Below are 26259 nucleotides of genomic sequence, written 5' to 3' on the forward strand. Positions count from 1 at the left end.
GATTGCGCTCTATCCAATAGCATAGACAGTGCGACAGACCTGCTCAGCAGCGCTGACTGTTTACATAAGACAACACCTCGTGCATTTACACCTTAGTTAGATGTAAAATTGCACAACTAAAACATCCTCTGCAAAAATGTCAAAATTAATTACACATTTCTTGAGTTATCTTACATTAATTCTGGGGATTTTGAGGAAGTGAAATAGGGTTGGGGAAAAACATCATTAACCAAACACGGAATCAGTCTGAAAACACACCTCCAAGACTGAAATCTTGTTTTTCTAATGAGCAACAGAAAAACACATCGGGGTGTTCAGTGGCTCTTTAAATACTTATTTGTCTTATTTTATAGATTATTTAAATGTAGCCTGTATCAGATGTTAAAACTAACTTTGTTCAATATTGTTGTTCCTGCTTTGTCAGTGCAGTTTTTTTCCAGATTATTTATTTATGACAGCAATTTGAATGTACATGTAGCTGTGAAATTAAACACAATCGCATTTACGTAATTGTGTGTTTTTTGTTGTGTGTGTTAGTGTGTGTGCATGCTTGCGTGCAGGTGTGCATGTATGTAATCTTTACACCCGTGTGTGTGTGTGTGTGTGTGTGTGTGTGTGTGTGTGTGTGTACTAGTACTCACTGATACATTTGAAGCTGGGCCACTGTAGAGAGGTGCATCCACGCATGTTAAGGTGGACTACAAACGGCCGGTACTTCTGTAGGATCTGTTCCACGATGCTGTCTGTGATCCAGTCCCTCTCCACAGAGAAACTGATCTGTCATTCAGAGACAAACATCGGAGGAAACATTACAGGACATCCCAACTCAACAGGTAACAATACAATACAAGGGATATATTAGGCCTGAAAGCACCGTGGAAAATGCTGCAGACATAAGAGTTAAATCACTGACAACAATTAGTTAATGTTATGAAAAATGTTATGTTGGTGCTTTTCTATTTACCAATTTCTGTGTTCTGTTTGTGCTTTTCTAATAACCGTTTTCTGTGTTCATGCAAGTGACTGACTGAGCGAATCCTCACTATCAGTATCTGCAATTTGGCATTACGCCCAGACCCTTGTTTTGAGAATGAAAGATATCTCAGTTTCAAGGTCTCAGCTTATGTTATGTTGGTCCTCTGTAGCTCAATTGGTAGAGCATGGCGTTTGCAACGCCAGGGTAGTGGGTTCGATCCCCGGGACCACCCATACGTAAAAAATGTATGCGCACATGACTGTAAGTCGCTTTGGATAAAAGCGTCTGCTAAATGGCATATTATTATAAGCCTCGTGAGGTATTGGTCTGTCACATGCATGACCCAGTATTGGTCGGTCACATGAATGACGCAAAGCGTTAATGATAAATTATTATGAATAATGAATAAGCTAAATCATGCAAATATTACTTTCTGTGTAAGTATATAAGATAACTAACGGGACTGCCCCGTAAGAGCTCCTGACAGACGTTCACTATAGTGCATCAAGTTTGTTGGAACCTCTCCAGTTAACTGACAATAAACAATTATTCATTTAAGATTGACTTAGAGTGTCCCTGTGTAAGAATTTCCACGACAGTTACATTAAATGTTTATGGTAATTTCAGTAACTGTGATTGTGGTGTGTGTGTGTGTGTGTGTGTGTGTGTGTGTGTGTGTGTGTGTGTGTGTGTGCCATACTGACCCTACTCCACAGCGAGCAGGTCTGAGTGATGGCCTTCCAGGTCCGACACACTTCTGCACATTTCAGTAGGTCTCCTACGTCTAGACTCTGGAAGACCTGACCAAACAGAATACTATGATGGAACAGTTGTCACCAACCCAGCACTGGAACCTACACACCCTGTAGCCTAGGTTGAAGATAGAGATATTTTTTCGACCTAGCCTGTAGCTCTCCAGGACCTGGGTTAGTGACCACTGCCATAGCTACTGTTCAGTCAATCTGGTGTTGAAAGATGTCATGCATGGCTGCATCCGAAAGTATACCCTATTTCCTATCAAGTTAACTACAAAAAAATCAGACGACACATCTACCACTTTTCATTCGCAACACAACACTGCAGCATAGGCCTTGATTTACTGCAAGTCAATTCAAACTTTTCACCCATACCGTTTATGCCATTTACACTGTGATTGTGAGTTAATCTGAATCCATTTCATATTGAGAGAACACAGCAGAACTATCTCTCCGCCTCCATTCCTCTTGCTATTTTCCCACAATTACTTAGATTTTGCCTCTAAAAACAGACAAAAAATACTGACGGTCAACAAAGCATTTAGGAGCTCTTCTCCTTTCCGAAACATAGTCATGGCCCAGTAATATTTATTGGGCGAGATGTTTGATAAAAACAGCATAGTAATCACTGCCAAGAAATAAGCCTTGGTGCCAGAGCTACTCTGTAACTGCTAGATGCCTACAGGAGTGGTCACAGACAAAACAGTCCTGTATAGTATTTAATAGGTACGCTTTTTCTATTTAGGAACCATTTCCTAGCATTTCCCCTCACACTAAACATGAACCTCTGCTGATTAGCTTCCCTGCGATTTCAAAACCCCCGCCGCCACTCCAAATTGAAAACAAGTCCCTCGCAATTTGCTTGGCCAGAAGACAAAACATACAGGGTAACATGTAATTATTGGGTAACTGCTCTCAGAAATGGGTCCAATAACACTATCATCCAGAGGGAGAGAGAGAGTCATTCGATACACACACACACACACACAACTGCCATGGCAACCGATAATAGAACATAATAGGCCATGACAGGCTGTGATTGAATTCATATGGAACGACCCATGATTAGTCAATCACTTTCTGACTGCACCCCTTTAGATTTTAAAGTTCTAATGCAGCTGTTTCTAGCTCGATATCAAACCATTTCTGGGTAACAATTAAGTACCTTACTGTGATTGTTTTACATTACAATGGTCAAAAGTAGCTTCTTAGCAATGAGCAATTTCTCAAGCAAGAATTTTGCTAGGACTGTCTGGGAGTGGTCTGAGTAGGGAGGGGAAAACTGAAAACTAGCTGTTAGTGGAAGAGAGCTTTGGGAACTCTCTTTCTTATTGGTCTATTAACTAATTTACCGCCTGGTGATGTCATCAGGCAGGCCAAAACTCCATCCCACCAAAACAGGCAGAAATTTCAGGTGGTCTTTTCAAATAGCTCTTACACTAAAAGGGCATTATCATAATTTTCACAATATAACAGTATTATTCCAACCTCAGTGTGGAAACATATAAAACACAGTAAAATCCAGTTTGACTGCACTGGGCCTTTAACGAAACCTTCCAAACAGGTGGTCAGAAAGTGACGTTTTGGACCTGAATGCCAAAACATTCTGGAGATAGAGGTGCTCAAAGTTGACCCATTTTGCATACCCCACCCTACCATGAGACATCCATGTCTTCATCACTGAAAAATATAAAGGGTTGAGTTTGATATCATTTGAAAGCTTACAAACAGTGTTGTCAAACTATTTTATAATTTCTTGAAAAAACACTTTTTTTATAGAGATTATGTAATTTCTTAACCTTTAACGTAAATTCTCTCAAAACGCGTAAACTCATACCCTATTTTACATTGTCTGAAGTGTTTTTGTTGTGCCCGTCATTGGTTGAAACATAGCATTCTCTTGAATACAGGGTGGGTGTCATTTCAATCATAGAAACTTAATTCATAGAATGGCCCTATCCCTTCAGACCACTGCAATTTAGCTGGCACACCATTGGAGAAACAACGGTGTGTACATGTTTTGTTATAGTAGAAATACATGTACAGTATAACATGTTCAGTTATATCCTGTATTTCTATATGATATTATGACATCTAGTGGCCCTTTTGGGTACTTTAGATTACCACAGGTGTCTGCAATTACCTCTGACTCGCTGTGTGGCCTTATCTGTCCCACTATTGTTTGTGGAGATATGCTCTGATGACCGAAAGCTCAGCTATAATAAACATTTATTTGGTAGTATGCGGAGACTTTTTCCTGTTTCTCCAGTTTTGCCTTTTGCCTCCAGCACCTTCACAAATCAGCTTTGGGTGTGCGGTAGATTCTGCCTATCAGCTTGTACACCACTGAAATTAAAATTTAAGTTTCAATTACTACCAGAAAGATGGCCGCCAGTCCACCCACCGTTGAATGTCAACTTGAATGGGAATGTCTATTCTATTATCTATATTTCTATGATTTCAATAGGTTTCCTATGGAAGATTGACAGTTTAATTCAAAACAATGTGCATTCCCACTAAAGTCAACATTCTCTGATGTGTGGACCATTAACCATCTTTGTGGTACCATTTGAAAGTTGAAATGTACATTTTATTCACATTTTAGTTAATTTATCAGCCAAAACATGACACCTGCTCTGTCTCAACCGATGGTGGGCACAATACAAACACCTCTGATTATGTAAAATAGGGTCTAAGTTACAACATATATGAACATGAAAAAAATGGGAGTTTACGAGTTTCTAGATAATTGATGTTTAAAGTTAAGAAATTCCAATTTAGAAAAAAAATAGTTTTTCAAGAAATTATAAAATAGTTTGACAACCCTGTTTGTAAGCCTTTAAATTATATAAAGTCAATTTTATTTTTCAGTGATGAAGACATGGATGTCTCATGGTAGCGTAGGGTATGCAAAATGGGTCAACTTTGAGCACCTCTATCTCCTGAATGTTTTGGCATTCAGGTCTAAAAAGTAACTTTCTGACCACTTATACCATGGGCAAACATGTATGGAAGGTTTCGTTCAAATCAAAAGGGGTGCATTCAGAAAGTGACTGAAATCATATGGAACGACCCTCATGTGGCCTTAGAGGGGACAAGGACAGGGGACATCATAACTCATGATGCATGCAATAGAGGTGACCTCAGGATTAACTGCCCATGAAGGCTAGGAATCTTCACAAACTATTACAGTTTTTCTCAATTGCTTAAACACTAAAACCCATTGGCTGAACAAAGTTCTCAGTTGCCTGGACTCATTTAGCTAATTATGCAGTCTGTTGTCAATACCTTAAACCATTTCACATGGTAAAACACAATTTGCAGATCTCACTTAGACTTTTCAGCAAAACTCTAAACATATTCTCATTCTCAAAACTCATTCTGCACTCTAATGCACATGTCATCCATACTGGTAAACACAAGTGGCAACAGTCAAATACAAATAGAGAACACATGTCATTGATTGAACACAACCACTCAAAATTGATTTAACCTGTTTCAAATGATGCGACACAACCAATATAAGCCAGTTCAGAGAGCAAACAGGTTGTTGAAGGTGGGAAGGAGAAAGTCTGAGAATGGAAAGAAGAAACAATGTGAGAGGACGAATGCGTATGCGAGGTGGGCGACGAGGAGGAAGAGGAGGAGGAGGGCAAGAAAGAGGAAGAGGAGGACGAAGAGGAAGAGGACAAAGAGTGGAAATATCTGATGAAATTCGAGCAACAGTCATAGACCATGTTCTTGTCCATGGACTGACAATGAGGGAAGCAGGACTTAATGTGCAACCCAATTTGAGCCGATTTTCTGTGTCCACCATAGTAAGGACATTCAGAGAAGAGAACAGGTACAGTATACTACTGTATTTTTGTAATTGCAAATTTACTGTACTACACTATATGCAGCTGTTTCAATAGACATTTGTAAAGTTAATCACTGTATGTATTGTACTGCATGAATATGTTTTGTAACTGCACAACTACTTTTTGTAGAATTGCAAGGCTGTCACATACAGGTGGAAGGACAGCTATATTCACTCTGGAGCAAGAGGCCGTTATAGTTGGCATGGTCCTTCAAGATAATGCAATACGACTTCAAGGGAATCAACAGTGTGAGCATTTCCACAATTGACCATGTCCTCCATCGTAACAGGATGCGAATGAAACAAGTATACAGAGTACCTTTTGAGCGCAACTCACCAAGGGTGAAAGAACTGCGAGCTCAGTATGTGCAAGTAAGTGTACATTCAGAAACATTTACTGTAATCCAGATTGTCTACAGTACTAACACATACTATGTGAATGACATTACTCTTCAGTACATACAATGTATGTGAATCAGAAGTGCATACAGTTGGCCTAATTGTACTCTACAGTATAGCACTGTCTCTGTACGACTTACAAAATCCTACATACAGTTTATTGTATTTCTACACAGACAATATTTGACTTGGAATCCTTGGACAGACCCCATGAGTTCATCTTTGTCGATGAAGCAGGCTTCAATCTAACAAAGAGGAGAAGGAGAGGCCGAAACATGATTGGACAGAGGGCCATTGTTGAAGTCCCTGGTCAACGAGGTGGCAATGTCACAATCTGTGCTGCTATCAGCAACCATGGTGTTCTACATCACCATGTTACACTCGGGCCATATAACACCCAACACCTTCTAAGATGTATTGCCAATCTAAGAGATATTTTATTTGAGCAGCAGGTTCAAGAGCAGCAGGGTCAAGAGCTAAATGAGAATCCCATTCCCACCTATGTGATAGTGTGGGACAATGTCAGTTTCCACCGAGCTGCTCAGGTAAGGGAATGGTTTAACATCAATGGGCAGTTTATGAACTTGTACCTCCCTCCATACTCGCCTTTCCTGAATCCGATTGAGGAGATGGAAAGTATATGATAGACAACCCTACACTAGAGTAGGTCTGCTGCAAGCCATGGATTTAGCCTGTGGTGATATAGGTGAGGAATCATGTCAGGGCTGGATACGGCACACTAGAGGCTTATTTCCCCATTGCCTCAGGAGGGACAATATTGCTTGTGATGTCGACAAAGTGCTCTGGCCTGACCCAGCCCAAAGACAAGAAGAAGCACATTGATCACATGTTTACTCCTTTGATTTTTGTCCCTTTTAGTATTGTATACTGTAGTACAGTGCATTGTAGGCTGTATACTGTACAATGGACAAATTGTATGGCCCTGAACATTGTGCTTTCCATTTGTTAACAGTACTGACTGCTCAATAGATTTTGACTGGTTGCAGGTTCATATCAACAAAGAACAAGAATTACAGTATCACAGAGACAAAGGACAAGTTTGTGAGATGCAGGGTACAGTACTGTAAAAATAGGGGTACAAGGAGGAGGAAGAACAAAAAACAAAATTGCAAAGAGCAAAGCAGAGTAGTGATTTCTGATCAATTTTGAGCTACTATGATAGAACATGTTTTCGTTCATCAAAAGAAAATTCTCCCTGAGAACTGTATGTTTTGAACAATGTGTTTTCTATTTTTCAGTGTATTGTTTACTGACTGCTTGAGAGTGTATATCATTTTGATCACTTTGTTTATGATTTGAGAGCAGTGTTTGATTTTGAACACAGGTAAAACTGTTTTGAGGCGAATGTTTCATTTTGCGAGAGGAGTCAGAGGTTTTGTAAATAGTGCTTGAAGATGAGGTTTTGTGTTGAATGTTTTCAGAAAATGGAGCAAGGTTTCAGAAATTGTGTATTAGCAATTGAGAAAAACTGTAATCTGACAGTTATATAAGGAAACTCAGGATCCCTGGGGTGGACATGTGACTCATAAGAATGTAGGGTGAGAAGAGTGAAATTGGGTGGAGATAGAAGAGGAGGCAGGTTTGGCGAGTGAGCATGAGGGAGACAGTAAGAGAGAGAGAGAGAGAGAGAGAGAGAGAGATACATTGAGAGAGAGAGAGAGAGAGAGAGAGACATTGAGAGAGAGTGAGAGAGAGACATTGAGAGACAATGAGAGAGAGAGACAGTGAGATAGAAAGAGGGAGACAGTGAGAGAGATAGACAGTGAGAGAGAGAGAGAGAGAGAGAGAGAGAGAAGTACCTTTATTGAGAGCTTGCAAGGTAGCAGTGAGAGTCCGTCATGTCCCTCTCCAATGGCAACGTCAGAGTCCTGACTGCTCATCTCCAACAGACCGTTCTCCAGGCTCTGATAACACACACATTACATTGTCTATATGAACGGAGCTGCCACTGTATTGAAGCCATTGGACCCAGTTTAACATAGCGCACTACGCCTTATTACGGGCAATATGTTCAGTACACATCATTGCATTCTGTATCAGAAAGTAGGCTGGCCCTCTCTGAAGTCTCGTAGACCAATGCATTGCACTCTTTTTGTTTATCAAGCCCTCCTGCATAAACTTCCGCCGTACCTTACCTTACCTTACCCAGTCTCAGGGATGGCTAACTCTGGTAGATGTGCTTTTAGTTATTTTTCACCTTATGTGTGGAAAGATCTCCAATGCACTTTAAAATTGGAGGAATTGGTGCCTCTAAGGCTACTAGGATACCTTTTTACTGTATTGTGTATAATAATGTGTATTTTAATGTTTATATTGACGTTTAATTTAATGGGTATATTGTATTTTGATATGTATTGTTGTTGTGCTAAACAGGGCTCATCTGGAAAAGAGACCTTGGTCTCAGCATTGACTCCCAGTCAAAATAAAGGTTTAATAAATAAATAAAAAATACTTAATTGGTATACAGTAAATACTAGTCAGGTTAATCTTGTCCAGTCATACCTCAAAGTACTCCTTTGTCCGTTTTGAGTCCTGCACCACATAGCGCCAAGCAGCTATGACAATCTTACAGTGGATTGCATTCCACACTCGCTGGATCTTCTTCATGGCATCTGAGAGCAAAACACACACAAGCATTATACATGTTCTGCATGAAAAAGTGAACATATGTCACGACTTCCTCCGAAGCTGCCTCCTCTCCTTGTTCAGGCAGGCTTCGGCGTTCGTCGTCACCGGCCTTCTAGCAACTGACGCTCCATATCTCATCATTCCATTTGTTTTTTCTTGTCTATTACACACACACCTGGTTCTTATCCCCTCATTAGTACATGTATAAGTGTTCCCTCTGCCCCCTTGTCCTTGTGGGTGATTGTTTAATGTGAGGAGAGAGTAGCTTGGTTGAGATACGTGTATTTTGTATTGCCGGGGTATATTTTCCCTGTGTGCCTGTTTTGTTCCAGTGCACCTGTTTTGCTCACTGGACTGTTTGACGCTATCCAGCGTAACTCTGTGCTACAGAATAAACTCTGTATTCTGTGATTTACCCTCCTGTGCCTGACTCCTTCAAATCACCTATCACAATATACTGTCGAAAAATGATCTATTTGTGGAAGAAAATAAAATCGTAGAAACATGGATGTTGCAACTGTATTTTGTACCAACACTTTAACTCAATAAGCATAACTGAGTTAGGGACACCCAAAATAAAAATTATTTATATACTGTCATTCATAATGCAAAACATCCTGACAGATTTTTAAAAGCAAAATCAGTCAGACTAACAGCAGTCTGGATAACTAACTGTATTAGCTAATAACTTTCAGCTGACCCACTTAACATAACTGACCAAAAACAAGCCATGCTGTTTTTTGGAACTATGGTCTCATACTGTACTCTGCAGCTTTGCAAAAAAGACAGGCAATTCACCCATACAGGTTACTCACATGGATACTAAAGCATAACTTTTTTTATGTACTGAAGCACATGAATGAACGGAGGTCAGTCAAGTAATGCTCTAACAGTAATGCATAAATATACATTAGAGTCATAGATAGGCCTACTTAGTAGAGTTTGGCAAACTACCCTCCACATTGATGTTGGGACCAAATGTTCCATAAGAGTCTAATTTACATTTTAACCTGTAGCTCAGTTGGTAGAGCATGGCACTTGCAACGCCAGGGTTGTGGGTTCGTTTCCCACAGGGGGCCAGTATGAAAATGTATGCACTCACTAACTGTAAATCGCTCTGGATAAGAGCGTCTGGTAAATGTAATATAAATATCTTCTAAGGTGCCAAAATGGCACCCATTAAAATTCCAGAGGCTTAAACTTTAGTTTCCCTACAGTAACTCTGTAGACTTTATCAATGACTCTGCAACACATGCCGACAGTAGTTGCCTACCGTTCTGCCTTCTCTTGCGGACCTGTACCCACTCCACCCACTTGCAGAGTGCGACCCTCCGGCCCCTCTGTATGTAGTGCCTCTCAGCTGTCTCCATCTTCAGTGTTAGCTCCCTGGCCTCCTTCCGCTTATTCCAGATGAACCTTTTCCACGCCCTGCCAGCGCCCACAAAACACAGCCATCATTAATTCAGTGAGCTGGCAGGTAGGACTGATCCTGTACACCTTCATTCATTCAGCGGGGTAGAACATGAACCAGGGGCATTTTCATTCAATAGGGGTAAGTCGTGTATAGAATAGACCTACAGTATATGTGCCTCAGTTATCTTGTTGAATTGAAGTCTTTGATGGTTCTATACAGCATATTTATATCTGCAACACCTTAAAGGTTTCACTCTCCTCAATGAGCTATTCCCCCCAGATACTCAGTTATTCAGATAGCAGCATATGTTAGCTAGACAAAGGCTGTCAGTGATACTAGATACTGATATCATCCTCCCAGGGCCTGTACTACCTGCATCAGTAGGAGGTGAAAGGAAATACAGAGTACAGTGTCTCAGCTAACCCCCCAGCTTGTTTACCAGTGACCCACGGAGAAGGACTTTCAATCACACGTCTCGTTATTGGCCACCACTCTTCATAGACAAAAGTGTGTGTTTATTAAATTCGAATTATTAACTGTCAACTGCACTGTAGGCCAATTTTTTTAACAGTATCTAAGCTTCATATTGATGTCTAAGCTGATGATTTACTTTGGAACTGACTAATCAATTGGAAGAGTGGTATTCTATGGTGCTTTCAATACAACTGGGAACTTGAAAAAAACGAGGTCAAATCATGACGTCAGTGATCTTTAGGAAGATGCCAGAGTTTTTCCCAGTCGGGGCTTGTTTTTTTTCCAAGTTCCCAGTTGAATTTTGTATAGAGGTCAACGAGAGAATGTTGAATTTGGTCAACAAAAAATTTAATTGCTAATTTGCTACTTGAGGCTTATTTGATCGAATAGAAGCTTCGTAATGGTTAAGTTTTTACGAATGCACTGAAATAAGTAGACCCACGTGGCAAAACGACTTTATATCGGACTTGTGCCTGGACTGAAAAAAATCGTGGACTGATTTTTGTTGTTCACACAACAGGCCCTCTCATTGGCTAGAATGGTCCCACCTGATCTCGCCTCCTCCAGCCTGCCTTCCATCTTTGAGAACATGTATTTCCATTGTTAGTGGTCACTCGACTATATTGTCAATATAATAGAAAATCTTTGACTGTATTGAACGACCAGTTGAAGAACGGTGTGATTATGATGGCCCAGAGGGAGATTGTATGATGTGTGCTGCACCAGTTTAGCGATTTCAAATGGTCACACCACAGAGATAGATAGAGGACTTTAGTGCCCAAAAGCCTGTTTTAGCATGGGCAGCACGATTGAGGACTTTCACCCATTTTTAAGTAGTCAACTGGGTGGGACTTCCTATGGGTTAAGGAAGGATCACATAATACCATCCTGGTCATCAGGAGGGATCAGCCAATTAATTATAATCGTGAGCAAACATGACATAACTGCAAGTGGCAGTAAATCACCAACCTTGGCTTTATACCTGTTCAAACAACACACTACAGGTGGCATTATGCAACCTTTCAGTTTGTTTACCACTCATAGAAGTAGGCTTAGTAAAATAAGAAATATACTACTTCAAAATGGAGATGGCCTCAATGGCGCTGTACATGCTCTCACAGAGGCCATTATGGGACAGATTCAATGTTGCGTCCTCTATCTGTATGTGTCACACCCATATTGATCAAGCCACATCTCACCACACCCACCAAACAGGAGCAAACATACCTCAAAGTCTGTTTAAGAACGGTGCACACTGTTTTGGGGAAACGTGTCGTTCAGTACAAACCGTCACGCAACGTAGCAAACGTTTAATCAAACTGAATGCATGTATTCACTAGAAACCAAACGGGAAAAAACGGCAAGGGACCTACCTGAATTTGTCCAATAGAAAAGTTTGTTTTCATTGCAAAACGTTTTGCAACTGTTTGCTACGGTGTGCAGTAATGAATACACCCCAGCACTCTCCCAGTTAAGGCAGAAGGGCTCTAACAGGGAAGTTCTACTGGGCTGGATTTGTTTTCTATTGTTTGAAAGCGCTAACTGTTTTCCTGCCCAAAAAGGTGAGAATTCTGCAGACTCTGTCCCGTTTGGTAATAAGCATGTCTTGCATATTGACCTGAATAGCATAACGACCTTGATAATATTAGGCTAAACCTTACACATGTCCTTAGGAAACCCTGTTCTGCATGTATATCCATTCAGTACACTTCTACAGAGGTGTGGCTGCTCCTTATTGAGATGCCTCAGGTCTTTTGAAATCTAGAGGCTTCTCAGGGCCTGGTCCGGACTCTGGCTCTGCAGACACCAGCTACCAGTCCAGTGGAGGGAAACCAGCCCCCAGCTTTGTCTGTGCAGAGAGAACCAGTCCCCCAATCCCAGGAGCCTGGGCAGTTCACACAACTTGTCTCCACTCCAACTAAACCAAGGCCAATGCCCAAGGGTGGAACTGTCCGAAGCGAGTATGAGCCAAGAGAAACCGTGGAGCAGGCCAACTACCCCAGTCACTCCAGTGTTTATGGTGATCATGTTTCTAGCCATTCTGGCTCTGCCCAGATCGGAACCTCCGCAGGACATGAGCCCAATGAGTTCATCCCAGCTCCCTCTGACACCTTTGTTCAAGAGCCTGAACATGCTAGCACTGGTAATGATGTCCAAACTCCCTACAACCCTTTACTTGAGAGGCCAGCACTTAGTAACATTGTCAAGGAAATCAGTTTCGCAACCATTCATGATTTAAAACAATTTGTGAAGTCTATGAGGAACACCTTCCTTAAGCCAGGTAGACCTTTCCAAGAAACCTTGGACACTGTGCAGAATTAACATGTCCCCCATATTCAGCTGCCAAGCCAAATATCCCAAACTATCCATGTCTCTATTGAGAAAAGGCTTGCCCAAAATGGCTGCAGTTCGACCCAGAGCTTGAGAGAGCCAGCCTCTCCAAAGCCCCATTGCAAGTACACTGTCCCTAATCCTCTCATCTCTACCCAAGGTCCAGCCTCTCCCAGTGGTTATAGCAGTAAAGGCCCTGATTCTGTTCCCTTGTATCATTCTAACGAAGTCCCTGCAGGGGAATATGTTTCAAAGAGCTATGGAAGTCTTTCTTATGCTGGCTCAACCTTTGGAAATGATGGTGGTGCTTATAACAGTTTTGATGTCCAGAGTGAACAAATCCCTAATGTCAAGCAGCCGTTCAAAGTGTCTCAAACTGGCTATGTCCCTACTGTACAAAGGCCTTTCCCTTCCAGTTCTTCCTCCAGACAGGATGGACAAGCTTTGTCTTCCAACAGTGGGGGCTACCAGAGTGCCCCAAGACTCAGCCCCCCTCGCCCATCCATCCTCTCAGTATGCCAACTAAACATGGTTCTCAAAATGGGACACATTTTTTGTATTCAATAGGTGAGCTTTAGATAACAGGGGTTACTTACTTGAAGCACATATTTGTTAAACTTATTCTGTAACAGGAGTAGGCCTTCTCAAACAAATGTGAGAGAAACTGTGGAGGGAAGGAAAGATGTAAAGGTGAGATTATTTTCAAAATGTAGGAAACCACTAAACCTTACCAACCAAAACAAACTGCAAATACATCCAACAAGTTTGTAAAGCCACAAACCTGATGTAGTCATTGAGTGCAAGGAATATGGGACCAAATTCTAAACTTCTGACTACTTTAATACACTATAAGTGAATTTGCCCAAATACTTATGACTTGTTCAACAAAATGTGCTTTTATTTCTAAACGTTAAAACAGATATATGAAAATACATTCAAATAAAAGGTGACATACTGTATTGTCACCTAATATGAAACGTTTGATCTCAAATCCAAAATGCTGGATGGAGTATAGAGCCAAATGTAAAATGTTTGCTTCACTGTCAAAATACATGGAGAGTGTATGTAGGAAACCACTCAACCTTACCAGTGTATCATCTCGTTTCCCAAAGATGTCACGCACCATGCTTCCTGCCAGTGAGGTTATGGCGACTTGTTCAGGATCATCAACACATGTATGCCTAGAGACAGAGCTTTGATAACATTTTCTGCAATTCACTGCAGCTTTTATCAACCTGGTTTCATAAAGTTTTGGGCTTGGCTATGATACTAAATGCTAATCCCTCTTGCATTTCAAACGTGGGAATGAAACTATCACTGCCATTATACTCAGACCACACTGCATTCATTGTGGTGTGGGCCATGCACTGCAGTGTTGATAAGTAAAGCAAGTGGGTCCCCAACTTGAACCTTTATCAATCCATCAATCAATCAATTGTATTTATAAAGCCGTTTTTACATCAGCAGATGTCACAAAATGCTTATACAGAAACCCAGCCTAAAACCCCAAACAGCAAGCAATAAAGATGTAGAAGCAAGTGCCTAGTAAAAACTCCCTAGAAAGGCAGGAACCTAGGAAGAAACCTAGAGAGGAATCAGGCTCTGAGGGGCGGCAAGTCCTCTTCTGGCTGTGCATGAATATTTCATTCTTGAAAATAAGAAAATGCACGTGTGCTGTGACTTACTCCCTACACAGCTTTTCAGAAAGTGGAAGTTTTGAGACGTTTTTATTTATAGGTCACAACCGTTTTATATTATTGACCAATCAGAAGTAGGATAATGTAACAGGCTACCCACCAATCAATCTCAACAGTGTCCCGGTTTTCCTGAATAGACACAATCTTCCTTTCCAGAAAATGTAATGGCCTTTCAGGACACGACACACATAAACCTGTTAATAATGCCTGTTGAAACACCAAACGAGTATTGTAAATATTAAGGGACAAATTTAGCTATATAGCTAACTAAGTTAGCTACCAACTGCTATTTAGCTCTGCTGTTAACTATCTAGCTACTGTAGCTAGCTAGCTATCTTACGTTTGGTTCACGAGAGTTGGCATGGCAAAATTAGAGACATTGTAAAAGTCTCACCTGAAATATCTGGGGCAAGGAATGCTTCAGTATATATTCCCTCAACGCCGGGTCAGCATTTTGTAAATAAGCCATATCAAAACTCCATCCCAAAGTAGGTAATATAGATAGCTAAGTGCAAAATTATCAAAATATTTGTCAACACAGAAGGCCCCGTTCTGTTCTCTGATTGGACACTTCCCTGTACAGTTTACCGTTACCTAGTAACCAAGATTCCATGTTTTGGGGGGGGGGGGGGGGGGGATATTGCTATCAGGTTGTAAATCACAGCTGGCCTGGTAAAAAAAATTCTGCCGCCACCCATTAGGGATGCAGTTTCAGTTTCAATGACTCAATATTGACGACTGTAACTAAGGTTGGGAATGTCAATGCAATCAAACTAGCAAGGGCAATCATCACAAGTCAGTCATAGCGTGGCTAAAATGCTAGCGAACGTGTCAAACAGAAGTCCTGCGGGCGGAATAGGACACACAAGCGAGTCAACAGTTGAGTCATCTACTTTATGAAATTACAGCCTGAAGCGCTCACATCTGTGAATTCAACTTCAATTGTGCTGCTTTACTTTATGTATATATATATATTTGTGTATATATATGTATATTTATATGTGTGTATATATAATAATAATAATAATATGCCATTTAGCAGACGCTTTTATCCAAAGCGACTTACAGTCATGCGTGCATAATTTTTTTTGTGTATGGGTAGTCCCGGGGATCGAACCCACTACCTTGGCGTTACAAGCGCAGTGCTCTACCAGCTGAGCTACAGAGGACCACATATGTGTGTGTGTGTGTGTGTGTGTGTGTGTACATGTATGTGTGTGTATATGTGTATGTGTGTACATGTGTATGTGTGTATATGTGTATATATGTATATGTGTGTATATATATGTATATGTGTGTGTGTATATATGTGTATATATATATCTATATGTGTATATATATGTGTGTGTGTATATGTATATGTGTGTATATGCGTATATATAATATGCCATTTAGCAGACGCTTTTTTCCAAAGCGACTTACAGTCATGCGTGCATACATTTTTTTGTGTATGGGTGGTCCCGGGGATCGAACCCACTACCTTGGCGTTACAAGCGCCGTGCTCTACCAGTTGAGCTACATGTATATATGTTTGTGTATATTGTTGCGGATACAGGTATCCTGTGTTTTTTTGTGTTTTTCCTCTCCTTCTGCCCTAATCACAGGTGTCCTGTATGTTCCTGATTGATGGTCGTTGGGGTGTCTGCTGATTGCTGAGGTGGACCAATCAGTGGACATTCCTCTTCATTGCACCACCTGTTTCTGGTTTTTCAATCACACATCCCATTGTTTAAAAGCCGGTCAGTTGTGTTTGTAGAGAGAGACTGTTTTCTGTATGTGAGAATGGATACTGTGGTGTCCTGTGTTTTGTGTACTCACTCATTTGCTGGTTACTCTGTTTGGTAACATTGTTGTGTGTTTCTGGGAAAAGGGGAATTTAAGCAAGTTGCCCTTGGGCATACATTACCTATAGGAAGAAAACTGTCTAAAAACACTAGTTAGACCTGAGTGGACCACCCACTGTATTTTTGTATGATTAGCAGTAGCTTAGTGGTTCTTGAGGCAGGCAAGATCAGTTTTTTTTTTTTTTACACTAGTTTCATTTCTTGGGTCCTGCTCAGCCCTTTTTCCCAAACCTTTACCGTGTGTTCAAAAATAAACATTCTATGTTTGACGGTAGTTTATGGTTGTCGTGTAGTTTTTCTCACTGTTCCATGTCACGACTCTAATTTGCATGAATTATGTTACGGGTCTCTTGTCCATCCACCCTAGACGTTTAAAGCCACGGGGTTCGTAACTATACATATATATATATATATATATATATATATATATATATATATATATATATATATATATATATATATGCATGCTACTGCTCGACAAAAAAAAAAGTCGACCAACAGCCTGTCGACTAATTGGGGTCAGCCCTAATCTGAAAATGGTTATGATTAAATGTCCATACTTAATTTAAATAGTTCATACTTTATTCAATACCTAACCTTCGGTTTGTACCAAATCTGTTTAACAATCAATGTCTCTGTCTGTCAGGTTTATGTGGACCAGGTGATGGAACTGATTGAGATGTCTCCGGTGAACTCTGACCTCCCGGTGGCTGCCCTCCGGCTGTTGACTAACCTGTCCGTCACAGATGACCACCACCTACTCAGGGGGTCAATTACCCTCCTCTCTCTGCTTGTTGTTAGCAACCAAGTGTTACAGGTACAGTAGGTGCCATTTATGAAGTGTTGTATAGCTTGTGTATACTGGGACCTTAACCCAAATGTGATTCAGTGTAAATCCTAGTTATGATTGAATAATGTATTCCTACTTTTTCTTTACAGATTCAAGTTTTAAAAGTGCTTGTGAATTTATTCTCCAATCCTGATATGATGGATGGCATAGTGCAAGCTCCGGTAAGGCTGACACATACAAATACATTTACAACCAAATCGGCCAAAACAGCCACACCTTGGTCATCACCTGTGGTCCTCTGTAGCTCAGCTGGTAGAGCACGGCGCTTGTAATGCCAAGGTAGTGGGTTCGATCCCTGGGACCACCCATACACAAAAAAAAATGTATGCACGCATGACTGTAAGTCGCTTTGGATAAAAGCGTCTGCTAAATAGCTTTATTATTATCAACTTTGATAGGGCCTCATATTACTATGATTGTTAATTTAGCCTACATATAAGTTTCACTATTTAGTCCAGAACCAGAGCTGTTTTCTTGGAACTGTTGGCTCAGTTCAGCACCTGGGTATTTTGGGTGTGTACATATTATACCTAGTCTCATGAGCCAGACTCATAGTCTTCCTTTAGTATTCCTCTGATGGGTGTCCTATGCACCAGCCTCCATGGTCCTGCTGTGACAATTTTCTGAGCTCTAAACTTGACTTGTTTTGAGCTGTGTTGCTCCCTGTGTCCTTCCCAGGCTCCAGCCTCTGTGGTGCTGCTGTTTGACGTGTGGACCAGCCTGGCGGTGCTCTTGCGGCTGTTGATGTTTGCAGGTAACCTGAAGGCCTGGAGGGCTTCTGCCCAGGTGGCGGAGGCCCTGAGGAGGAGACAGGATTGCCTGTACTGGGGTCCTGCTGGATGAGTCCTCCCAGCTCCACAGCAGACTGATCTCCTCTCTCACCCTGATGGGGAGGTTCGAGCTCAGGTGGCCCGGGTCCTCTCGTAGACCCCCATATCGAACCGAACTCGACACCGCCTCTCTTACCTACAATATTATTTTAACCTCCAACCTAATTTTCCCAACATCGACTCCTTAAATGCCCCAAATCCTCCTAATAACAAATCCTCCTTAATCATGCCACCAAAACATACATCCTACCTTCAAACCTCCACCCTCTTCCCTTGCCACAAACCTCCAACATAACGTACACCCCAACCAGACTTAATCAATGTGCCTAGGCCTGCCCGTGCCTTCAAACACCACCCAGCGCTATATCCCTTCTGCCAATTTCCACCCAACTTCAGTCCTACTTCTCCACCTCTCCAAACCAAACCATCATAAACCTCCACCCACTGGAAATCTATCCAGTTCTCCAGTGATCATGAAGGAAAGGAGGTGAGGAGGAGAGGAAGCCATTTAATTGTATTGAGACTCGGGCCACCTCTCCCTCCCACTCCTTCACTCAGGCTGTATTTAAAGAGGCAGTGCTCCTGCAGAACTTCCACACAGTGTCTTTCTCTCTCCCGAGAACATGTTTTCCACTTCCTCTCAAGGCATCATGTTCCAAGTGAAGCCCCGTAATCTAAACCCACTGCCAAAACCTTTCAAGTAAAGAGAATGTGTCGGGAATATGCCCTCTAACACCTCACACAACTGCCAACTGCAGTTGCATGGTGAACTGTGCATATGTAATGGAGGTGGTTCAGTTAACCACATTCGCATGATGAGTACACTTGCCTGATGCATAAAGACTTGCAATAGCTCCTGGACCTAATACCTAGGCTTTAGCTGAGTGGGCTAACACATCTTCTGGATGAGACCCACTGGACAGGCTGGCCAAATCATTACTGTATGTTGAGTTTACTTGATGCACACTTTTTGCATGCCTTGTTGACACCAGTACAGAGATGCACAGCTCCAGTCTTCAAGGGTCATGGTGGGTTGGAAGTCTTGCCCGCTTAAACTGTCAATCAGTAACTGATTTACCCCTGTGAATCAAAGGTCAAGTTAGGCATATCCAAAATATGTGCACTAGCAGCTTAATGCTTTCAAGAAGAAGTAGTACTCATTGCACTGCAGACTGCTTAAATAGATAATAGACAAACATTTCCCGACTTGAGTTGTTTGTTTAAATCACTGAGAGAAGAAAAATGACAACCAGCTCATCTCAGGCTTCATATAAAATCATACAGCTGGTGAATGAGACTGAGCCAGGTCAGACACTATAGACCTGGGAGGACTGGTGGTATGGACCCCTGTTGCTAGCATGTCACGCACCGTAGACTGTTTACAGAGGAACGAGGGAGACTACTGCCACTGATCTCCTGTTTGTATGACTCAATAAATGTCAATGGGGTTTTCCCTAATCCAATGGCATTCACATCATCCGAATGGGATTTTTAAGCACTTATCTCATAAGACATGAGGGTGATATGAAGTATAGGCTACACTATCTCTACAAACACAACTGACTGGCTTTTAAACAATGGGATGTGTGATTGAAAAACCAGAAACAGGTGGTGCAATGAAGATTAATGTCCACTGATTGGTCCACCTCAGCAGACACCCCAACGACCATCAATCAGGAACATACAGGACACCTGTGATTAGGGCAGAAGGAGAGGAAAAACATAGGGTACCTGTATCCGCAACAATATACAGTGGGGAAAAAAAGTATTTAGTCAGCCACCAATTGTGCAAGTTCTCCCACTTAAAAAGATGAGAGAGGCCTGTAATTTTCATCATAGGTACACGTCAACTATGACTGACAAAATGAGGAAAAAAAATCCAGAAAATCACATTGTAGGATTTGTAATGAATTTATTTGCAAATTATGGTGGAAAATAAGTATTTGGTCAATAACAAAAGTTTCTCAATACTTTGTTATATACCCTTTGTTGGCAATGACACAGGTCAAACGTTTTCTGTAAGTCTTCACAAGGTTATCACACACTGTTGCTGGTATTTTGGCCCATTCCTCCATGCAGATCTCCTCTAGAGCAGTGATGTTTTGGGGCTGTCGCTGGGCAACACAGACTTTCAACTCCCTCCAAAGATTTTCTATGGGGTTGAGATCTGGAGACTGGATAGGCCACTCCAGGACCTTGAAATGCTTCTTACGAAGCCACTCCTTCGTTGCCCGGGCGGTGTGTTTGGGATCATTGTCATGCTGAAAGACCCAGCCACGTTTCATCTTCAATGCCCTTGCTGATGGAAGGAGGTTTTCACTCAAAATCATCACGATACATGGCCCCATTCATTCTTTCCTTTACACGGATCAGTCGTCCTGGTCCCTTTGCAGAAAAACAGCCCCAAAGCATGATGTTTCCACCCCCATGCTTCACAGTAGGTATGGTGTTCTTTGGATGCAACTCAGCATTCTTTGTCCTCCAAACACGACGAGTTGAGTTTTTACCAAAAAGTTCTATTTTGGTTTCATCTGGCCATATGACATTCTCCCAATCCTCTTCTGGATCATCCAAATGCACTCTAGCAAACTTCAGACGGGCCTGGACATGTACTGGCTTAAGCAGGGGGACACATCTGGCACTGCAGGACTTGAGTCCCTGGCGGCGTAGTGTGTTACTGATGGTAGGCTTTGTTACTTTGGTCCCAGCTCTCTGCAGGTCATTCACTAGGTCCCCCCGTGTGGTTCTGGGATTTTTGCTCACCGTTAATAATAATAATAATATACCATTTAGCAGACGCTTTTATCCAAAGCGACTTACAGTCATGCGTGCATACATTTTTGTGTCTGGGTGGTCCCGGGGATCGAACCCACTACCTTGGCGTTACAAGCGCCGTGCTCTACCAGCTGAGCTACAGAGGACCACGTTCTGTCCTCCTACAGAGGACCACGTTCTTGTGATCATTTTGACCCCACGGGGTGAGATCTTGCGTGGAGCCCCAGATCGAGGGAGATTATCAGTGGTCTTGTATGTCTTCCATTTCCTAATAATTGCTCCCACAGTTGATTTCTTCAAACCAAGCTGCTTACCTATTGCAGATTCAGTCTTCCCAGCCTGGTGCAGGTCTACAATTTTGTTTCTGGTGTCCTTTGACAGCTCTTTGGTCTTGGCCATAGTGGAGTTTGGAGTGTGACTGTTTGAGGTTGTGGACAGGTGTCTTTTATACTGATAACAAGTTCAAACAGGTGCCATTAATACAGGTAACAAGTGGAGGACAGAGGAGCCTCTTAAAGAAGCAGTTACAGGTCTGTGAGAGCCAGAAATCTTGCTTGTTTGTAGGTGACCAAATACTTATTTTCCACCATAATTTGCAAATACATTTATTAAAAATCCTACAATGTGATTTTTCTGGATATTTTTTTCTCATTTTGTCTGTCATAGTTGACGTGTACCTATGATGAAAATTACAGGCCTCTTTCATCTTTTTAAGTGGGAGAACTTGCACAATTGGTGGCTGACTAAATACTTTTTTCCCCACTGTATATATATATATACGCATATACACACATATACATATACACACCCACATATATATACACATATCTAGTTCTCCAACTCCAAACACCTCATTTAGATAATTGTGGCCACATTGAAGACCATGATTGGTTGTGTTTCCCCTACTTATTGTATAGATGGGTTGTATAGATTGGGCGCCCCCCCTTCCCAGTTAGATAGGTGTGTAAGTGCTTGTCAAGATCGGTTTGGAAGAACTTGACTGGCCTGCACAAAGCTGTAACCTCAACCCCATCGTACACCTTTGGGATGAATTGGAACGCCGACTACGAGCTAGGCCTAATCGCCCAACATCAGTGCCCGACCTCACTAATGCTCTTGTGGCTGAATGGAAGCAAGTCCCCGCAACAATGTTCCAACATCTAGTGGAAAGCCTTCCCAGAAGAGTGGAGGCTGTTATAGCAGCAAAGGGGGGACCAACTCCATATTAATGCCCATGATTTTGGAATGAGATGTTTGACAAGCAGGTGTCCACATACTTTTGGTCATGTAGTGTAGATACCAACAGTACCATCCCCTTGTGTAAAGCTTATTTACTACAGTTATTCATGAAATATTTATTTTTATTATGAAGTTGACTGTCTCCATGCCTCATTATTTTAGCATGTCATAAAGGAAAAGTTGAGGTTCTCCAGCATTGAGTGTTTCCAGTAAAATACTGTGTGCAATCTCCACAAGCAAAAGCAATGAGATGTCTCCTCTTTTATTGTCAAAGTCAGACCATATAAACCAGGCGCATATAAAACATTTGGTTTAAGCAAGAGGACTTGGGTCAATCATGATGACTTTGTGACTGGAAACCACAACATCTCCTTTAGTCTTCTTCTGGCCTTGAGAAGAAAGATCTCTCCCTGAATAGAAAAGACAGTCAGAGCACAGACACAGACTCCAAACTAAAGACGGAGGCTGCTAAGAGTAGGACAGCTCATAATAATGTCTGGAACAGAGCAAATGGAATTGCATCAAACGCATAGAAGCAATGTGTTTGATACCATTCCACTAATTCCGCTCCAGCCGTTACCACGAGCCCATCCTCCCCAATTAAGGTGCCACCAACCTCCTGTGCCACTCACACAGCCTGTACCAATACAAATATACTCCAAACTGTTGCACAGAGTAAACATGACAGCCTGGGCCTAAGCACACCACTCACTTTGCTTGTTGCACCTTTGTTCACAGGAGCCTGCTAGAGCGTGGCACACTGTTGCACGACAGTGGATGTACACCTGGTGAGACAGAACCATGTTAGAAATGAAATCAGCTGCATCTCTGGAGCTGATCAACAGAGCCTTGTCTACATTGATTTGTACCATGGTAATGTCTATATCTATATCCGGTCTTCATCCACCTGATTGTGATGCTTTTATTTATGTTTAAAGCACTCTGGGTGTGTGAAGAAGCACTATACAATATGTATAAAATAGATACATGTGTAAGCAATATGTTAATAGCTACACCTTGCTCTATGGTATGTTAGGTGGAATCTTAACCACCATCTTTACATCTATGCAATGCTCTCAGATCTACACAAGTGTCTATAGGGGTTCTGATGTGATTTGGAATTGGACTGCACTCATTACATTCTCCTGCAGGGGGACCATAGATGTCGGATCCACAAAGGTGAACATCTTGAAGACGAAGCGCTTGTAGTGGGAGAAGAAGTCTCCCGGAGGGATATAGGAGCTGTCCGAAGGGATGGGCACGGTCAGGTAACGGTCATCATGGTAGGGACACCTGGGGAGAGATGAACACAGAGAGAGAGAGAGTCATGGTGAGGAGCACCAGAGACCAGCTAGGACAGAACCTGGGGGGAAATTGATTAATCAGAGTACTATATTGTTCACAAACTTCAAAAAGAATAGCTGGATTTAGAAATGTATTTAAATTACTTGCTTTCAATTTTGAACATATATATAGTGCAAAGTTTAAAAAGTATAGAGTAGTTAGTTACCCATTAACCAGTAGGTCCCACCGGGGCAGCCTATCACCTGTGGGGTTTGTGGTGGCCCAGCACTGCTCCAGTATCAGGACAACGTTGGGATCTGTCATCCCCAGGATGCGAACCTCAGCATACACGGGATCCCTGAGGACCTTGGTGACTGGGTAGTCTGCCAACGTGTAGTAAGAGGTGTATGCTTCTTGCACTGTGGAGGAAAATCACATTGTTAGTGGATGAGTTCACCTTACAATACACTGTAAATCACTTAAACTACCAAGCACTTGGAAAAGTGATACATTACTCCATCATCATTAGGTTCATATCATGCTTTTTCCCTTTATACTTTTTAAAATTATATATATATATAATTTTATTATTATTTAATCAGAAAATGTGCAATAAAAAAATATTAAGTGATGCAGATAAACCTGAACACCTGGTGAAAAAACTCACATGAACCCAGACCGTATACCTCATATCAGATACACAGGAACAATATCAAAACTAGGTCTTACCTTCATCACATCCTTTGGAGAGACATTGTCCATTGGCCAGTCGGAGCTCCACGTTGAGAACTGCATCAACAGTAACCATTGGGTTGGGGTTTGGATACATTTTCACCTCCATAAGCAGTGTCTCAACGGAAGTCCCAGTATACCGACACTGGAAGAGCAGGCTGAGTAGAAAGCAATATAGTCAGAGCTTTCAGAGAGACATCACATACCAAAGAAGGCAGAAGTGGCACATTTTCTGGGAATGGCCAATAAAGCCTGCAGGTATAACACGTTATGAGGCAGTAATGAGGTTATGAGCATGTACCCTCATGCTTTATAATAATCTCATAATGGTCCTGACTAAATACAAGCCATTGTAAGTCAGTTGAAATGTTGTTACATAGAGAGACAGAACACATTATTATACATTATGAATGTTCATACATGTTTTTAATAACTTAAAAAACATTATACCTTATCACTGTATATAAATGGCCATGACACCACATTCTAGGCAAATATCACCTACTCATAGTGGCTGTCCCTGGTGATGTCGCCGAAGGGTCCAATCCCCACTACATATGAAGAGGACAACCTGTTCTCATAGAAAATAGTACCTGGTTCCTCCTGCAGACAGATCATGTATCACATTGTGCAAAAGTAGAAAGAAGTACTTTCTAACTCATTATATAGCCCAGGGATGGTCAACCCTCTTCCAGAAGAGCTACTGGGTAAGTAAGTCCTGCCCTGCTTTAACAAACTCCATTCTTCTAATCAGCTGCTCATTAGAACCTCGATTAGCTGAATTAGGTGCTAGAGCAACACTGGAGCTCTCTAGTTAAGATACAGTTTCATTGTACTGAATCCAAACCCTGGTCATACGTACCGTCATTACAGTTCCACAATCAGTGACTTTGAACTGGTAGATGGTAAAGGCAGATGTGGTGCCAACAGGGGTGCAGTGATCTCCGTTTGTCCCTAGCAGGCTGATGGAATCTAGCTCAAGGTTGGGCAGAGTGGCATCCTTGGAAACCACCACCACAAACTGGCCATCCTTGGTACACTGGACAGTCACTGGTGACAAAGAGCATAAGAAAAACATGAAGTTAGTAGTCCTGATCGCTGAGTAAACTGGAACATTTTGGTGCTTGTTGATTGTTGGATACAAAATGGCCATATCTAAGTGGGTAAGTGTAAGTGGAATTGCTGAGATTGAAGAGTTCACAATCCAATTACTAGTTTTCTGGTAAAGAGAAAAATACTTGTTTCTCTGAGGGGGCAATACATTAAGTAAAATCACACTGTTACAACTTGGGAGTGAGAGTTCTAGAGTAAAATGAGCATGGTCTGACACCTACCTGCTTTCCCGTAGAAGCACCTCCGTCCATCAAAACAGCAGCTGATGGCCTGGCATTGGACAGCAGTGATGCCAGAAAGTCCACACGACACCTTGTTCTTGTCCTCAACCTCACAGGTCTGTTTTGTGTCGCCTTTGGTGTAGGGTATCAGTTGATGTATGGGTTCGGCAGGCTTCTGAGGAAGGGGTTGGGCAGGCTTCTTAGGAAGGGGTTGGGCAGGCTTCTGAGGAAGGGGGTGGAAAGGCCACTGAGGAAGGGGTTGGGCAGGCTTCTGAGGAAGGGGTTCAGCAGGCTTCTGAGGAAGGGGGTAGGAAGGCCACTGAGGACGGGGTTGGGCAGGCTTCTGAGGAAGGGGTTCAGCAGGCTTCTGAGGAAGGGGGTAGGAAGGCCACTGAGGACGGGGTTGGGCAGGCTTCTGAGGTGGTTGGTGAGGCGACTTCCATTGAGCGTCACACAGACAGCCAAGCATGGCCACTGCCACGAGACTTACGACACTCCACTTCATCGCCATGGATTCAGAACAAGAGACAAGGATCACTGTGCCACTTTTATACATGGTGAGGTGTGTTGAACTGTTAAAAAAACCCACCTCCTTGGCTGATCAATCATTCACATTCAGTCCTGTGGAATCAAGGCTTTCGACACTCTGAAGTCCCAAACATTTATTGACAAATGCAATGTTCTGGTCACATAGATCTCTGACATGCCTTTGACCAGAGTTGAAGGTCTTTGTGACCGTAACATTGTATTTGTTAACAAATGTTTATTTTGCAGGTACACACGGTCTGCAGGACTACACTCAAGAAGTAAAAAATAA

At 42.0% G+C, this 26259-nt stretch overlaps 2 protein-coding genes across 2 annotated transcripts in view; both read right to left on the reverse strand.

The window, feature by feature from the left end:
* fbxl13 (F-box and leucine-rich repeat protein 13) overlaps nt 1–15023 on the reverse strand; it is a gene marked incomplete at both ends in the record, with an annotated part of 47846 nt that extends 32823 nt beyond the window's left edge. The window contains 9 exons of the mRNA XM_084168414.1: nt 642–777; nt 1681–1776; nt 7810–7914; nt 8513–8622; nt 9912–10066; nt 13454–13521; nt 13945–14038; nt 14655–14761; nt 14949–15023. Of these exons, the coding sequence (XP_084024540.1) occupies nt 642–777; nt 1681–1776; nt 7810–7914; nt 8513–8622; nt 9912–10066; nt 13454–13521; nt 13945–14038; nt 14655–14761; nt 14949–15023 (946 nt within the window). The remainder of the gene's footprint in view (nt 1–641; nt 778–1680; nt 1777–7809; nt 7915–8512; nt 8623–9911; nt 10067–13453; nt 13522–13944; nt 14039–14654; nt 14762–14948) is intronic.
* Nucleotides 15024–22338: 7315 nt separating this feature from the next.
* LOC311134669 (zona pellucida sperm-binding protein 4-like) lies at nt 22339–25968 on the reverse strand. Its single transcript, XM_084168417.1, has 8 exons — nt 25443–25968; nt 24971–25158; nt 24614–24711; nt 24106–24266; nt 23603–23795; nt 23232–23385; nt 22805–22877; nt 22339–22502 (listed from the first exon to the last, which is right to left on the reverse strand). Exons 1-8 carry the CDS (start codon nt 25951–25953, stop codon nt 22405–22407), a joined length of 1476 nt encoding a protein of 491 aa, XP_084024543.1. The 5' UTR covers nt 25954–25968; the 3' UTR covers nt 22339–22404.
* Nucleotides 25969–26259: the final 291 nt, after the last annotated feature.

Source organism: Coregonus lavaretus (genome assembly GCF_964263955.1).
Source record: "Coregonus lavaretus genome assembly, chromosome: 9".
NCBI lineage: Eukaryota > Metazoa > Chordata > Actinopteri > Salmoniformes > Salmonidae > Coregonus > Coregonus lavaretus.